The 15987-nt window shown below is 41.6% G+C and overlaps 3 protein-coding genes and 1 long non-coding RNA gene across 10 annotated transcripts in view; 2 read left to right on the top strand and 2 right to left on the bottom strand.

Moving 5' to 3' along the window:
• pak5 (p21 protein (Cdc42/Rac)-activated kinase 5) overlaps positions 1–2081 on the top strand; it is a 77701-nt gene extending 75620 nt beyond the window's left edge. For all 7 annotated transcript variants that reach the window (XM_039782010.1, XM_039782011.1, XM_039782008.1 and 4 more), the window contains one exon: positions 214–2081. In XM_039782010.1, the coding sequence (XP_039637944.1) occupies positions 214–369 (156 nt within the window). In that variant the 3' untranslated portion in view covers positions 370–2081. The remainder of the gene's footprint in view (positions 1–213) is intronic.
• Positions 2082–3246: 1165 nt separating this feature from the next.
• On the top strand, positions 3247–8096 carry LOC120546499. Its single transcript, XR_005636876.1, has 4 exons — positions 3247–3475; positions 7443–7474; positions 7800–7898; positions 8063–8096. It is a non-coding gene; the product is annotated as an uncharacterized LOC120546499 (long non-coding RNA).
• On the bottom strand, positions 5924–11243 carry lamp5 (lysosomal associated membrane protein family member 5). Its single transcript, XM_039781440.1, has 6 exons — positions 10751–11243; positions 10122–10300; positions 9466–9597; positions 8897–8993; positions 8219–8407; positions 5924–7081 (listed from the first exon to the last, which is right to left on the bottom strand). The coding sequence occupies exons 1-6, from the start codon at positions 10809–10811 to the stop codon at positions 6906–6908; spliced, it is 834 nt and encodes a 277-aa protein (XP_039637374.1). The 5' UTR covers positions 10812–11243; the 3' UTR covers positions 5924–6905.
• A 287-nt stretch (positions 11244–11530) lies between these two features.
• Positions 11531–14244, bottom strand: LOC120546497 (inversin-A-like). The gene has a single exon (XM_039781439.1). It carries the CDS (start codon positions 13662–13664, stop codon positions 12204–12206), a length of 1461 nt encoding a protein of 486 aa, XP_039637373.1. The 5' UTR covers positions 13665–14244; the 3' UTR covers positions 11531–12203.
• Between the last annotated feature and the right edge of the window lie 1743 nt (positions 14245–15987).

The raw sequence follows: 15987 nt of genomic DNA, 5'->3' as shown, positions 1-15987 counted from the left end.
TAAAGCTGAGGCTGATAATGTCGCCAGCAATAATTCTATGTTGTTTAGTTGGCAATGTTTCACTCGGATCCAGCTAATGTAACACTTAAACACAAGTTCCTTATCTAATTTCTTTCTTTGCATATATGTGTGTTAGTAGTAAACGTCCCTCTACAATCAGTAATCATAGATCAAATAACATACTGGAATGAAAGCATTTCTTTACGTTTTCAGGTGTCCTCGGTGCTGCGGTCCTTCCTAGACCTGATGCTGGTGAGGGAGCCCTCGCAGAGAGCCACTGCCCAGGAACTCCTCCAGCATCCCTTCCTCAAGATGTCTGGACCCCCTTCCTGCATCGTGCCCCTCATGAGACACTATCGCCACCGCTGACCTGTTGGCCCAAAACCTGCCCTCCTCTAGACTAAAACACACACATAAACACCCTACCGCTTGGTGGCGCGCCACTAACACTCACACCTGTAACCGTGAAGTAGATTAGCTAGAGGAATATCTAAGAAATTACATTTCAAAAAAACACATGACAGAGAAAAGAAGAAAAAAATGGTCTACCAATGTAAAACTATGAACTGGAGTAGAAGAGTGTACTGTGAGGAACTCACTAGACGTCCTGTCGCAACGCGTGGGCTGGCTCGCCCTGCTGCTGTCTTCTCTCTTCCTAGACTGTGAGTCCTCAGCTCCATGTAGAGTTGTAGTAGCCATCAGCAAGAGCTTCAGAGGGGTGTGGCGAGCTGCTGACGTGGTGGAGGGACCTTGGCGTCCGGTGCTCTGCTCCAGACCAGAGCAGCAGAGGGCAGACCAATCAGCTGCGTGCACAGAGGGGTCTTTGACTAATGACTGTTGTATGGCTGCTGTGTCGTCAGTCCATCTGAAGAACAGGCTGCTGCTGCTCAAACAGAGACCAACTCTCTTGTTTTTCTCTTCTCACACACTAACAGTGAAAATGTATTTTAGAGAAACTTGTAAGTTTTTCTGTACAGTTTTGATAATTTGCAGTATTTTATCGTGTGGTAACCATTGTGATATGAGCAGTATTAAATAGAGTTTCTGCAGAGATTTTTCCTACTGTTTATAATCCAGTTTTTGCTTAAAGATATAAGAGATATCCCAAATAAACCCACCTAAACCTAACTGTTACTAAAAATTCTAAATATATTTATTATCTTACATTTGTAGACAGAACTTCCATTAAATGTTGGGGAAAAAAGGGTAATGTCAGAATTTTTTATGACGTTTTAAAGTATTTATTTATTTATTGGAATTGAAGGTTTATTTTTTTGGTAGTGTGGCCTTTTTTTGGTTTATTTTGTTGTTCTTGGAGGGTTTTGATTTAAATTTTTAAAAGTGCATCACAGACAGTGCTATCTGTTGTTATATCATTCAAGCAATACCCCAAACCTATTTATGAAATCATGAAGCCCTGTATTTATGATACTGTAATTACACCATGCATTTAAATGTAGCACAGATGGAGTGGATTTGACGAAAAAAGATTTACTCTACGCAGACCTGTTTTCTTTTATATAGGAGTCTCATCATGTTTCTCTAAATGCTAAGAGGCGTCCATCCAAGACGCCTGCACAGATTTTAGGATGCTGATAAAAGGTCTCGTTTTCTACTCACATCCTCACTGTCATCATCTCACTCCTTATCCCACCTCAGTTAGACACACTACTCGCTATCACTGGAACTGTGCTGCCATTCTCATCTCTAGTCGGACCGGGAGAACAGTGTAATCCTCCTCCCCGCATCGTTTTTACCCATCATTCACTGTGATATGTAAATATGACTGTGCATATGTGGATGTGAGCGTGTGTTTGTTTGTGAGTCTGTCTGTGTGTGTGTGTATGTGTGTGTGTGTGTGTGTGTGTGTCAAAGAGCAAAAGCGGTAGAGCGTGTTTATCTCTGTACAACATCTGAAAGTGTGTGTGTGTGTGTGCGTGTGTGTGCTGCTGGCTAATCCTTGACAATGTGTCAAGACTTGAATGAGTAACACTTATCTGTGGTGTTGGCTTGTACAGTGATATTGCATGTTTGTTATCAGTGAAGCTGGTTTCAATTAAAAAAACGCCCATAAAAACATTGAGATGTGTTGCATGGATTTTTCCTTCATTGCCCTCTACAGTCTCCTCTTCTTCTTCTCTCTCTCTGTGTCTCATATCAAGCAGAGATTTTTTTTTTTTCAAACAGCACACTGTCGGATATTCAAGAGAGTTCTTTTCAGTCATCAACAGTTTATTTTCTCTTTGTTGTTTGGGACTACCATATTCTCTAAATTCAACAGTTCTCATTTCCAACTATTTCACTCTAACCTCACCTCCGAACAGAGAGGCAGAAAGACACACACATGGATTGGCGTTGCCATAATATATGAGGTTATTTCTCTTTCTTTTCCTCTAAGCCATTCCCTCTGAAACACTATAATGGGATATTGATTTAGCTTGGACAGAGAATAGAGCTTCTTTCTCAGAGAAAGATACCTCTGCCGCCAGCCCAGTAAATAAAAGCACAAGTACTGGGGTCCAGTGGGACTGCAGGGCATCAGTGATGATCACACTCAAGACTGTAGAGTCACTGAGTTACTATTAAGGTGAATTCTCAAAAGGACACACTCATCTGCTTCAAACACAGGACGTCAGCATCACATTAAAGATACAGGGGACTCAAGATTGTAAATGTGTACCTAAATTGGTGTGTTGGTGGTCTTGTACAAGTTTCAAATGGCATCAATTACTATTAATCGCTCTCATGTTGTTTTTTTTTACTAGACTTTTCATCATTTTCACAGCAGACCTTGGACACCTCACTAAAGGAAAAACACGTGTAATTAATATCAATAATTCATAGCTTCATTCAGGGCCATACCACTGAGGACAATGAGGTCTTTGAATTTAACAACCTGAGGAGGTGTTTGTGAGAGTCAGTATATTTAAATCTAACCAGTTTTAGGCACAAAAAAAGAAGAATTAAAATTAAATAAAGAGGTTCTTTCTCAAAATTATATTTCTAGCAGTGTGGACAGTTTGAGAATTTTGACCATTCTGTAAAAAATAAACAGTTAAATGGCATGTAAAATAATAATAATAATAATAATAATAATAATAATAATAATAATAATAATAACTAAAAGCATTAAGTTTATGTATCCGGTCAAGGGGACCAGATTGCATGCTTGCTCACCGGCGTTGCTTACCGGTACACTTGTAATAGAGCCATCGTTAATGATATTTGTTACACCTGTGTGTTTCCTGCTACGTCAAGTCTGAAAGGTCTGATGCGAAAAAGGTGGCGGATTTTAAATTTTTGAATGATTTCTTTACCCTTTGATATGCAATTGTGCGGTTTTTAGAAGAACTTGTTTCCATATGAGGAAGAAAAAGGGTTTATGTCCAATCGGTATTTCGATGAACACCCGGAAACAAACTGGACTGGACAAGCAGCGGCTCCACTGTTGGATGTCAATGAAGCTCGGCAACCGGTGAGTTTTCTAAAATAATTGTGAGCTAGCAGTGGCCCTTTATTTCTTTATTTATTTCATTAGCTTTTTGGTGGACATACTTTGGTAGCTTGAACCGCTTGTTGGCATCTGTTAATAAGGCCTCCCTGTCTGTGCTGTTGCCATGTCACGGGGTTGAGAATGAGCTGTTTGGTTCCGGTTGTTAAAAGTCCATCTCTGGCTGAAACATACTGGCTGTAAGATAGCTCTGTTGTCTGATACTCTTTGTGCACCATTGTTCATGTATTGTTCATATATTGTCATAGCAACCTCAGCTATGAGTGTCCTGTGTTCAGGTCAGCTGCATTTCTAATTTATCTGGTCTTCCTGATTTTACATAAATGAAGCTATGCATCTAATCTAATCGTCTGATTTTAACATGGCAATTATAGTCAAATAGGAAAAAGTCAGGCCTTGAGTTGACCTTTGGGGCTTTCCGTCAATCACTTTCTGACCTCGCTCCTTTTGGTTTGAATGCATTTTTCCTACATATTAGTAGTATGAGTATAGGCTGGGTATTGTTAGAAAAATTCTGATACCGGTACCAATACCATGACTTCGATACCGATTCCTAAAAGATATTTTTTTTCGATACCAATTTTATAAAACAAAAATAAATTACAACATTCTCACAAATCTTTTTATCTATTTTTCAGCTCCTACTACGTGAGCCCCGTCTCTCGGTGTAACGTAGAGTTTTTCCTGCGTGTTTCAACGACGTGTAATGCTACAGCCAATCACAGACATTATTAGATCTTGGTAGAAGCATGCTGTGTGCTTATTGGCTCTCTGACCCTGATGACATTTACTCCTTAGGTATTGAAATTGGGTATTGAATGACGAGGCATTTTTCGATACTCTGATACCTCATAGGCAATTCGGTTGGTGTCTAAAAAGTATTGACTTCGGTACCCAGCCCGAAGTATGAGAGAGTGTTAGAACATAGTTTGATTAATGACCAGCCATTCAGGAGACGGAAGACCTCAAAGTTGACCCATTTGGTAAAGACAAAGACACATTTTCTGACATGGGCTTCCTTTTTATGTAATTTCATTTTTCATTTTTTGTTTTTCAGTTATGTGATGATAAACAAATGGGAAAAATTAAGTAATATTTGAGGTGAAACAGAAAATCATAGGTATCATTAGACTGACCTAGTACGTACCATATACTCAGAAGTCTGCTGTTGCTCAACTGATAGCGGTGTCTACCCTGTAACATATAAACATAAACAATTTAATCAGGAGAGACTTCATTTAAGAGTGAAATAAGTTTAATGAACATAGTGCATAATAGGTTGATATGTTTAGAGTCTTGGGCGATTAGACTCCATCACTATGTTAATTTATAAGGGGTATAGAGGCTGTGGAAATATAGGAATATCCCCCCGATGGAGTCTAGACACTGGTGGAGGTGATGAAGGGATGAAGGAAGCCTGAAGATCTGGATGGGTGTGATGTGAAGCGGGGCTTCTGATGGAGGAACCCTGTGTGCTGGGAATGATGAGAACTGGAGGTGAACGGGGTGGAGGAGGGTCACATCGATTTAGTGTGAAATGACAACCGACAGCAGTAGAGAGTAGAACAGACATAAAGTTTGAATGCAACAACGTGATAGCTCATGGAGATTGTGCAAGTCTGGTTGGTTTAACTGAAAGAGTAAATGGCCACATTCAGCTGATTAGGTTGGGAGAGAGAAATGTGAAGCATATAAGTCTTCCTGAAAGAATTTACACTGAGTTTCATTTGTGGATAACCTTGATTGTTAGGTTTCCGATGGTCAGAAAACCATAATGATATGTTTATTTTTAAAGAAGATATCTGTGTCCGTTTTCTGTGTGTAAGAGAGGAGGTGTCCAGTATGGGTCACCATTGAGGGCCCCTGTCTCCTGAATGGTTGGTTGGCCATTCTGGTTAATCAAACTGTGTTCTAGCACTCTAGGAAAAAAAAATTTCAAATCAAAAGCCGTGAAGTCAGAAAGTGATTTAAGTTCTGACGGAATGCCCCCTTTCATAACGAATAGACCATTTTTTCAAGATCATTTCCAACCATCTGTCCATCTGAAAAACTGGATTAAGGGCTTTGACTTTGATGACTTGTGACTGAGGATGATGTATGATGCCCACGCAGCTAAAACAAATAGGTGTAGCCGACACAAATGCTCTATTTGTTTTCAGTTAGACTTGTTCATATTGCGTTTCCTTTGAAGGCCCAGCGTCGGACGACAAAATCAATACCTCATCCCTGCAGCGTGTCTTCTGACACGGGTAGCCATCACATTTTCCAAGTTGAGCTATTTTATTTGAACACTGTATGAACACTAGTCTTGAATTTGTTTTAACAATTCATAGGAATCATTTTTCAATTGATAAAATTGAAGAGAGTGTACTGTAGCAATGTGATAGATATAGAAATAACTTGACCAGTGTGTAGAGATGATTCCAGCAATTTATTTTAATGAACAGAAGAATACTGCACAAGATTGCATCAGCAGAGGTTTATGCATAGACTTTGATTCTGAAAATATTATACACATTATTTTTTCAATTTAATAACCTATCTTTTCATAAACACTCTCATATGGCCTTCTGATAAATTCTTCAGTATTTAGTACAGAAGTTTTGTCAGATGTTTATGTATATCTTTCTTCCTTTTTTTTGATATGTTACATACATTGGTGTAGAGAAAACATTTCAAAGCAAAAACATTGCAACTCTGAATGCCACTAAACTGCACACACTACAAGACTTGTCCACTGTAAAACACTATGGCTGCATTCAAAAAAATAAATTAAAGGGATTCTTGAACAAGAAATGTCAAGATTAGGAAATACAGAACAGAAATTATTTAGCAGCAGTTTTAGAGAGAGAAAGAGAGGAGAAGACAACAAACAGTTGGCAAATGACAGCAGAAGCTCTGGCAATTTCTGAAATTTCTTTCAAATAGAAGTTGGATCAAATTTTGCTGAAACAACATTATGGAGAAAAAAAATAATAGGTGAACTATAACCTGAAGTTGGTGATTTTCAAATGACATCCACCAATCTTAACAACCACCAATCCAAACAAAATCAATCATATTTTCATAAAAGCATTTGTTTTTATTTTCATTAAAATTCTAATTAGTGTAATACCAACTATGAATTTATGGCATTGAGATTCAATTCAGCAGTCAGGTAAATTGGGTTTGCAACTACATCCATGCTAGGCCCCAAGCTGTCCCATTAACTTGTGTTTTAGCTGTTCAAAAGTTTCAGTAGGCCTTCAGTACAGGCTACACACATTTCTCTGTCAGGGATTCAGTCCATCGCATGGCACTTTCCTCTGTGGTGTTAGGCCTGGGACATCGAGGAGACAAGTCTTTATCAGGTTAGCTTTGGGGAGATCTGAGGGAGCTGCCGCCTTGCTGCTGGCTACATGTTCTTGTACATGGAGCGATCTCTGGGCAGCTGGGGCTGGTTCGCTGTCAGCTTCAGGTGGAAGTGGTAGACCGTGAGTGTGATGACGATTATGAGGGCCAAAATGAAACCCAGAATGAGGGGGAGGGTTTCTTCCAGGCGCTCCCGCTGGTCAGTGATGCACTTGTAGGCTGCAGAAAGGGGAATAACGAACACAGTGAGCATGCTGCGATGACTGAACCTGACTGATAAGGGCCGCAGAAAGCCTAAGATAGTGCATAGATTTATGTGTATTGTCTATTCGGGCTGGGTGATGATTCAATATTATTTTCTAATGCCTTTCAATGGAATTGGATTGTAATGATATGATCATATCATGTTATGTTGGAAATTGTATTGCCACATCTCTACACATTTCTACTGTGCACTGTATATACTGTCCTATTGCAATACTCTGTTCATACCTATGTAAAAGTTCCACACTCTAGCTTTAGGTGAAAATACTAAGTAAGTAACTGAATAAGTTGTTAAAACTTTTTTTGCCCCTGACAGGTTTAGACAGGCATCAGTATTGGCCAATAGAGGTATGTGTACCTTATGTGTGCAGTGTGTGCATGCACATCTAGTATGTGTGTGAAAAATGAAGGTAGCATCTGTGTGTTTTTGCACAGAACCTACGGAGGCTTTTATTCGCTAAATGACACACATTTCACACAGATGCTTCTTCTCTCTTTCAGTTCAATTAGTCACACAGTTTTTTCCTACTCTGTGCTTAGTTAAAGGCATGTTAGCATCCACACATTCACGTTCATACATGGCGTTTGTAAGGGGGGAGGACACCTAAACCAAAACTGGCTTTATAGTCTGCGTGCGTGGTTTAAAGTTGAAGGTATTTCTCCCTGTGGACAGCAATAATGCACACCGGGTGAGGCAGTGAAGCACAGCCTGGTTTACAGCAGCTCCGAGCACATGATTCTTCCAAGGTGATTGGATTCAGAGGACAGCCAGGTACATTGAGTATGTCTATAAAAGCTGCATTGAGTGCAAGGAAATGACCGTACTCATAAAATCCTAATGACCCCCACCTCTTCTCTCTTTGTGTCTCTTTTGTCCCTCTTGCATCCCTACCTCCTCTTTTTTTTTCTCTTTTTACCCTGTCTCCCTCTCTGCAGCCCTATGTACTCCTCATACTGCAGCAATAACCCCGCGGAAAAAAGAGAAAAAACAAACCCCCCAGGATGTCGTATCATTATCACAGTGGCAGTGTGTAGCAAAGGTTGCAGTGGCAGTGTTTCTCAAAAAGCTATTGATATTAAGATTGTTCTTACGTTCACTGAATATGAAGTCAGAGGCGATGTCGAAGGGCTGGATCTGGGTGTCATACATGGAGATTGTGACACCCTTCTGGTGGTCGCTTGAGATGAGGGTGAAAGTCTGCTGCGCTGAACACACATAGGAGCGCCCGAAAGGGGTCACCAGGGCCAAGAGGTGGTGGGTGTTGGCTGTGTGCTTCCCAGCTAAGGAGAAAGGATGAGTCATGATTAAATATGAAGTAAGCATTATTGTGTGTGTGTGTGTGTGTGTGTGTGTGTGTGTGTGTGTGTGTGTGTGTGTGTGTGTGTGTGTGTGTGTGTGTGTGTGTGTGTGGGGTGTGTGTGGATTTTCTATATATAATTGGGTGGATCCACTTTGACCAAACGCAATAGAAATAGCAAAATAAAAGGGAATAATCATCAAAAACAAAACAATTGTTTTAAAATATTTTAAGTTGACAATAAAATTATTAAAACTTGTAAATTTTTATTTATGAAAGAAGTGTGGTGAGATTATTGGAAGAGGTCCGTGAAATTTTGATAAAGCCTACGGGGGCGAAAATCCTGAATCCATATGCATGAATCAATCCTCTAATTCCATCTGAATGCAAATGTGACATGAATGAGAGCAAGATGCGATCAAAGCCGTCGGGATGGTGCCGAGTAGCTACCCGGGCTCGGCGGGAGACTCACGGTTATACGCGTTGGTGAAATGCGATGTCTCCGAGGTGTCATAGACGAACTGGATCTTGCTGATCTTCCACACCTCAATGCCCTTGTCACGGAACTCCTGCAAAAAAACACACACACACACACAACCCCACACACACACACACACACACACACACACACACACACGTCAAAATGGGCTTTCCCACTGCGAGGGCAGGTTAGCCTACACTTTTAGGATTATTAAAGTATTTCTGATTCTGAATCCATCTTGGCAAGTCTTTTTAGGCTCCTGTCCACTGTTGAAATGAATATATTCTGACAATGAGCAAAGTAATTTCCTCTGACTAAAATATTTCCCCTTAAAGATTCCACTATACGATCGGTAATGGCAATTAATTCAAGGGAATCAGTCAAATTTGCTCAACAAAAACAAGATTCCAAGTGACAGTAAATTTGTGAAAACGTATATATAGGCGATGTATGGGGAAGTGTTGGCGTCTTGATCACCAGGAGATGATTCGGACTTTTAAAATGGCATGTGAGGATACATTATGCATTATTGCCGTTTCCCTTGACGCTGTCTCGCCCACCGTGTCGAAGTAGATGCGGAGGGTGTAGGCCTTGTTCTTCCAGGTGATTTGGATCTCTGACTCGGTGCTCCCACATTTCCCCTCGATTTCTGCACCACGGGGCAGAGTGAACGCCGCTTGCTCTGTGATCAGCTGCAAAAAAGATACAGCAAGCAATGTGAAAACAACTTGACCGAGATTACAGATCTTTTTTTTCCCTCCATTTTTACGCACGATCTTATAGTACAACCAAATATCCAGAAAGCAGGCAGAATTATTTGAATAAGTTGTTCTTACAAGCAGAAACAAAGAAAAGTAAATTTAATTAATGATAAAGAAGTTCCATGTAAAAAATGATTGGTCTAACGACGTCAGCATCTTACGCACAATTACACGTTACAAAAGCAGTTTCCAAATACAACTGTAATGTTCTACATAACAGTTCTACGTAACATATATTTCCTTAATAATAAGAGCAAAAACAGAATAAATGGCCAAATATTTTGCATGTAAAACCAAATGTTTTTCGTGCTGCAACAACCTTTACGCACAACGAATAAACATGTTAATGTCTTCAACACAAAGCAACGTTTTATGCATCTTACATTCTTGAAACAACCATTGCGTTTTTTTTTTAAAGAATCCACATGTATTAAAATCCACGGGGGATTCCTTACGTCTATCCCATTGAGCGCGAGCACGTCATATGGCACAAGGAATCTCACGGCGAACTCCACCATCAAGCATGTCGTGCCGTTCTCCCGGACCGCGAAGATGGCTTTGTCTGGGTTGTCTGAGAGACCGGACAGGTTCTCCCCTTCCTGCTCCGCCAGCACCACGGACAGCGCCAGCACACCTGACAATAGAATACTGAAAAGTTGGAGGTGGGGGCACTTGTGTCAACGGGGACCCACGCACACGCAAAACATGCGGAATCAGCAGAAACAACGGCATAATGGGCTACTCTTAGTTTAGCTCACAGCTTTAGATCGCTGACACATTACGTCTGTTTCACCGGATACTGAAATCTGCAGTATCGGGGGAGCAACAGCACGCCACTGGCTGCAGTCTAAACAACGTCAGAAAGTGATGAACTGCAACATGCAGCAACAACTTTTATATTCATTTGAGGAGGAAATAACAAGTGAAATAGGCCGGAACACACACTCTGTCATGTCTAAACACGCGTAGAAGGTGCACACAAACGAACACACGCACGCAGTGAGGAGTCACGACACACACACACACACACACACACACACACACACACACACACGCACACACATAGCTTCTCTCTGTCTCTTACCGAACACAACGAGCAGCAGAAGCCGGGCGCTCTCCGTGGTGCTGAAACCGAGCCGTCCCATTGCTATCAGCTTCCCCAGCGCAGAAAAAAGGGGACTAAATGACTGGGCAGCCTGTGCTAAACCCACGAAAGGAAAAGAGAGGAATAAAGACAGAGAGGGGCGGGAGAGGAAGATGGAAAAGAGAGAGAGGAGGGATGCCTCTACTCAGCGCCCAGTAGTCACGCTGAGATCATCGTGAATGCAGCAAAAAAATGTCTCCAGGTTGGACGTGAGATCCGGTTTGCTCTGCAGAAGCAGCCGGTTCCGAGGGGTTCTGGCTGTCCAAACCGACCGCCCTCACCAAGGTTGACGGGTTTTAACCCAGTGACAGCTGCAGGACTGAGCTCCCTCTACACATCATTACCAACAGGAATAAAGATCCTTCTTGAAAGGAAAAAGTCCGTCACCTGAGTTTGTCTCTTGTAAGGAAGGACTCGGCATGCAGTCTCAGTTATTCCCGCAATGCTGTAGTCTCCATCTCTGTGGCAGCAGCTGTAGGTTGGGCTGAAATGATGTATGTCTGGAGGGAAACGCCGATAACACCCCCTCCCTCCCTCTCAAACTCCACTTCTGCAAGGTTGCAGCTGAGAGTTGGTGAGAATGAATGCTGAAAAATCATTGTTACTTCTACAAATAAACCTGTCTTGTTGGATATTGTGGAGAGCACTATTTTTTTGTCTTGCTTTACGAATCATACTAATTACCCACAAACGACATGCTCGCTCACTCACTCACTCAGGACATGTTCATAGTGAGATTTTATTAAAATCAGTATTTAAAGATGGCAGACTAATCTAACAGAAATCAACACTAACGTGGTGAAAGATACAGAAACCTATAAAAGATTGTAGCACAACGCAAGTTAATACTCTTTTCAATAATTTATCACCCCTTCAACTTCTGCAACCCCCACCCACTCCAAAGGGAGTGGCAAATGCTGCTGAACACAGGAGCAACCACACTGAAACTACAGTAGAAGTTACACATTGCGTTTACCTCTGTAGCTGCAGTATCCAACTGGCAGACGCACCTGGCATTTACGCACGTAGTTTACGCAAGATACTTTTAAATTACTGTTGGTTTTTCAGTTATTCAGTCGTAGTTAAACTTTTAGGTTCATTTGACTCCCTCTATCCTTCGGTTGATAGCGTCCGGATGTAAGAAACTTTTGCAGTGCGGATATATTGTCACCACGAGAACATTGGACACAGACGCTGTTGGATGCTCTATCACTTGCATGCAATGCATTAGAGTTTATAAGGTCACTGAGACACATTTCGAAGGTGAATTTTAAAAATAGCGCAATTGAGTGTAACAGATGATTTCTGAGGTCTAAAAGCAACGTCGTAGTCTTGACATTAGTGGTGGATAAATTACGGACAAACACTTTTTACGCATGACGCACTTTGGTTTTCATTTCAGAAAGCCAAACTCGCACTTGACAGAGCTGATGCTGTCGATGCTAGGTTTACTGCCCACCTGGGGATGTTTCATGCTCTGAGGAAAAGTTTCTGATCGCGGAATCCGCCCTGAAGTCAACATCGGATTCTTCTCCAACTCTTTCGCGTCCTTTTTTAACTCCGGGGACGTAAAACGGCGTAAGAGTTTGTTGCTCAACACCGAGAAAGCCGTGGTTGAAGTAGCGGTTAAAAGAAGAGGTTCAGGCTTGCAGGGTGACGCTTCGCGCCTCCTCATGGTTGTGGATTTACGCACGGGCACCAGTGTGCGGTCCGGGGGTGTGGGGCTGAGGATACTGGTTGGTAGACTACTTCTTTTCTGATAGTAATTTTCGTGAAATCTGCGCACACCGAAGTCTAATATTTTAGATTTTTCTGTCCCTGGTTCCATCTCACTTTTGTGGGAGAGAATGGGAGCCAGTAAGATGCCTAGGGCAGAGGGCGCGCTGGGTTTGGGGGTGTTTCTGCTGGGCCGGGGTGAAAAGAAAATCGAGCTCTGTTTAAGAGGGGGGAGGTGATCATCCCCAGGTTTAGGATGCTTAGAGTTGGAAGAATGTTCTGAAGTCCGCGGTGGGGGTTTAGGGTTTAGGACTTCGGAGAAGACTAGCTCCTGTGGAGGCAAGTAGGAGCCATCATTATCTCTTTCAAACTCCTCTATCGAGTCCATCGATGGCAACCGACTCTGCTTTACCCAAAGTCTTGGTTGCCAAGTGCAATTTCGAACCAATGGACACTCTGCATGATTACACGTTTGGAGGTCTTCAAGTTTATTCCCTAAATGTCCAACTCTCCTCTCAAACTTTTCAATTACATCACCGCGTCCCAAACCAAGTCGGGGCTGCGCATTTCCCCGAGCGCCCTGCTCAGCCTCACGGGCCTTTTTGGAGTTGTTAGTGAGCGCAACGATGCACTCTGTGTGGCCGAGAAACTTTGCCACTTTAACAGCAGAGTTGCCAACTTGATTTTGCCTGTCTATCTGAAGACCCAGCCTCTTGAAAGCTCTCACCAAAAACTCAACGACAGGGGAGTGACCTGCTACTGCGGCGTACATTAGCGCAGTGTTCCCCCAGGCGTCCACAATCTCCGGGTCTGCGTTGTTTCGGACCAGGTTCTTCACAGCATCCAGATAGCCTTTCTCACAGGCGTAACTGAGCGCGGTGCGCCCGTTTCCGTCCTGACAGTTGACATTGGCCCCTCTCTGCAGCAGAAGCTCTACAAACTTACACCTAGTCTGACTATCGGGCAGCAGGATAGAAGAGATGAGCGGAGTCTGTGCGTCCTCTGTTTTGGAGTCCACGATTTCCCCATCCAGCGCGTCCAGAACGAACCTGGCCAGGTGGACTTTATCCTTGGCCATCGCCTCCAGGAGGATCTTAGTGCCCGTTTGCCCAGCGGATTTCCCCTGAGCATTGAGCATGATTCTGAAAAGGGCCAAAAACTTATCGGAGAAATTTTACCATTCGGAGCAGATTTGGAAACCTCTCCCCAAAACGAGTGCTGACAAAATCAACCCATCACCTCTGTTATATAGTGAAGGGGAAGCCACGGAGTTGCCGGGCAACGCAAACATAACGACCGCGCTTTGTTCGTCTTTCTTATGGAAATACTTTGCTTATAATGGCAATTCAGAGCTTCAGCGCTGGAGCCGCCTGTGTTCAAGAGTGGATCTGGATTCATCCTGCACTTGTTGAATGTCATTAGGCAGCAGTGGTCATTGTTTGGGAAATAAGTGCGCGGGCGGTGTGTGTTAACAGAGGGCTGCGCACTCCCGCTGTTAACAATAAATCTGGCCTCCTGACAGTGTGACCCCACTTGAGCCATTTTGAATATACAATGATCAGATATCAGAAGGGAACAGACTGGTCTCTCTATTGTTGGCATTAGAATGGCGTTTTAATGAGTCAAAGATAAGATGAATTTTCATAGAAATATAATTGGTGGTGCTGTTAAGATACAGTCCTTTTTTAAGCACTTCGAATATCCCTATTCACCCCTAATGCCACACTTTAGTTTCTTTAATTAATAATGTTTTTGTAATGGTTCCCCCACAAATTAAATAAATTGACCATTGAAACAGGAGGATTATGTTCTGACAAAAAGTATTAAAAAAATTAAAAAAGACTCACAATTGTACTTTGAAGAAACACAAATGAGCCACGTGGTTATGTCCCATTTTACACCTGGATTTATTGGTACACATACTATAAAACAGTATTAAAGGAGCTGGATAACAACAGTATTTTCATTGCTTTAAGTTCAACAATACAACATAAATACAAAAACACACAGAATGGTTTGTTGACAAGCTACAGTTCAAATAGAAAACAAAGAGGTGATACAGTAGAAACTGAGGAAATCAAATCGGTAACTTGCTCTGCAAAAATAATCTGCTTTTTTTTTTTTTAGACAAACTAGAGCCAAAGGTTACATGTAATCACACAACAGAAACATTCAACTAGTGCAAAAAAGCCTCTAACAAACAAAATAATAATCTTAAACTACACATTATATCTAATATATATAATATATATATTCATTTATTTATATATAACTTCATATAAATAACCCCTTAATTTGGCATTTTATCATTCATAAAATAATTTTACCATCCTAACAGACACTGAGTGGCACATTTGAAAGCGATGGAATAAAATTTAAAAGCACTTTTTGCTCATTTTATCTCTGCACTAGATATGTGGTGAGAGCTTTATACTGTACTGTGTCGTGTGGTGCAGTAAGGGCAGACTGGAAAACGGAGACAAAAAGAACAAACAAGAAAACCCGGTGGTTTATAAATGTCTTTCCCCAACATCCCACAGACCCACTCTATCCCCTGAGCCCTTGTATGACAGAACACAATTGGTCAAAGTAAATTAAACTACATACATTCCAGTATATACAAGAACATCCCGTCTACCCTAGGTGTGTTACAGCAGAATAATACACAAAATCCTCTAAAAAGGCCAAAATACCTCGAGGTGCTTTTATCCCCATGTTTTTATGTGTTTTCACATCATCATTGTGACTTTTGGTCGATCTATGTTAGTGGTATGCCATGCAATGTGAATGCTTGACATGATCATATGTGCACAAATACTACCGTACCCACAGGCTCATAATAGTACTTCACGTCACGTTTCATTCTCTGCAGTGGCTTTTTGTCCAGCAATGTCACCAGGGCTGCAGACAATAGTTCTTCCTCAAGCCAATCTGTACTCCCACAAAAAGTAAGAGGGAACCTGTTTGGGGCCCACAGGTGTGCAGGCCTTGTCTGAAATCCCTGGTGTTGAAAGTGTGTGGCAGCCATTTTACAGACTTTTTTTAGTTACAATTATTCAGTCTGACATCCCCTGACCAAAGGCGAGCAGGGAAACGATTAGGATTACAAGCTGAAGTTGCTAACGTGCAGTCAGGAAGCTATTAAGGGAGCACTTCACTTCAACATTGCCCTAATGAGTGGGATAGTGGCTAGACGAGGTGGCTTTGACTTCTGTCAATTAACACAATGTGTTAGAGCAGAATTAATGTGCTGCCAAGAATGGATTCATTTTATTACATATTTATTTTATTTGTACTACAGATTCGGCACAATTTCACAAGAGTTTCAAGTGCAAAACTCAAAGAAAAAACATTTAATCCATCTTAACCTTTAATTTACTGGTAGATGTCCCCTTTATTATATCATCTTTTCAATTCGGGGTTGTAACTACTCATGTCATTGCCTTGATTTGTAGTGATCC

Source organism: Perca fluviatilis, chromosome 18, assembly GCF_010015445.1.
Source record: "Perca fluviatilis chromosome 18, GENO_Pfluv_1.0, whole genome shotgun sequence".
Classification (NCBI taxonomy): domain Eukaryota; kingdom Metazoa; phylum Chordata; class Actinopteri; order Perciformes; family Percidae; genus Perca; species Perca fluviatilis.
Note: the sequence above shows the minus strand (reverse complement) of the source record. Positions and strands in the feature narration are given on the sequence as shown.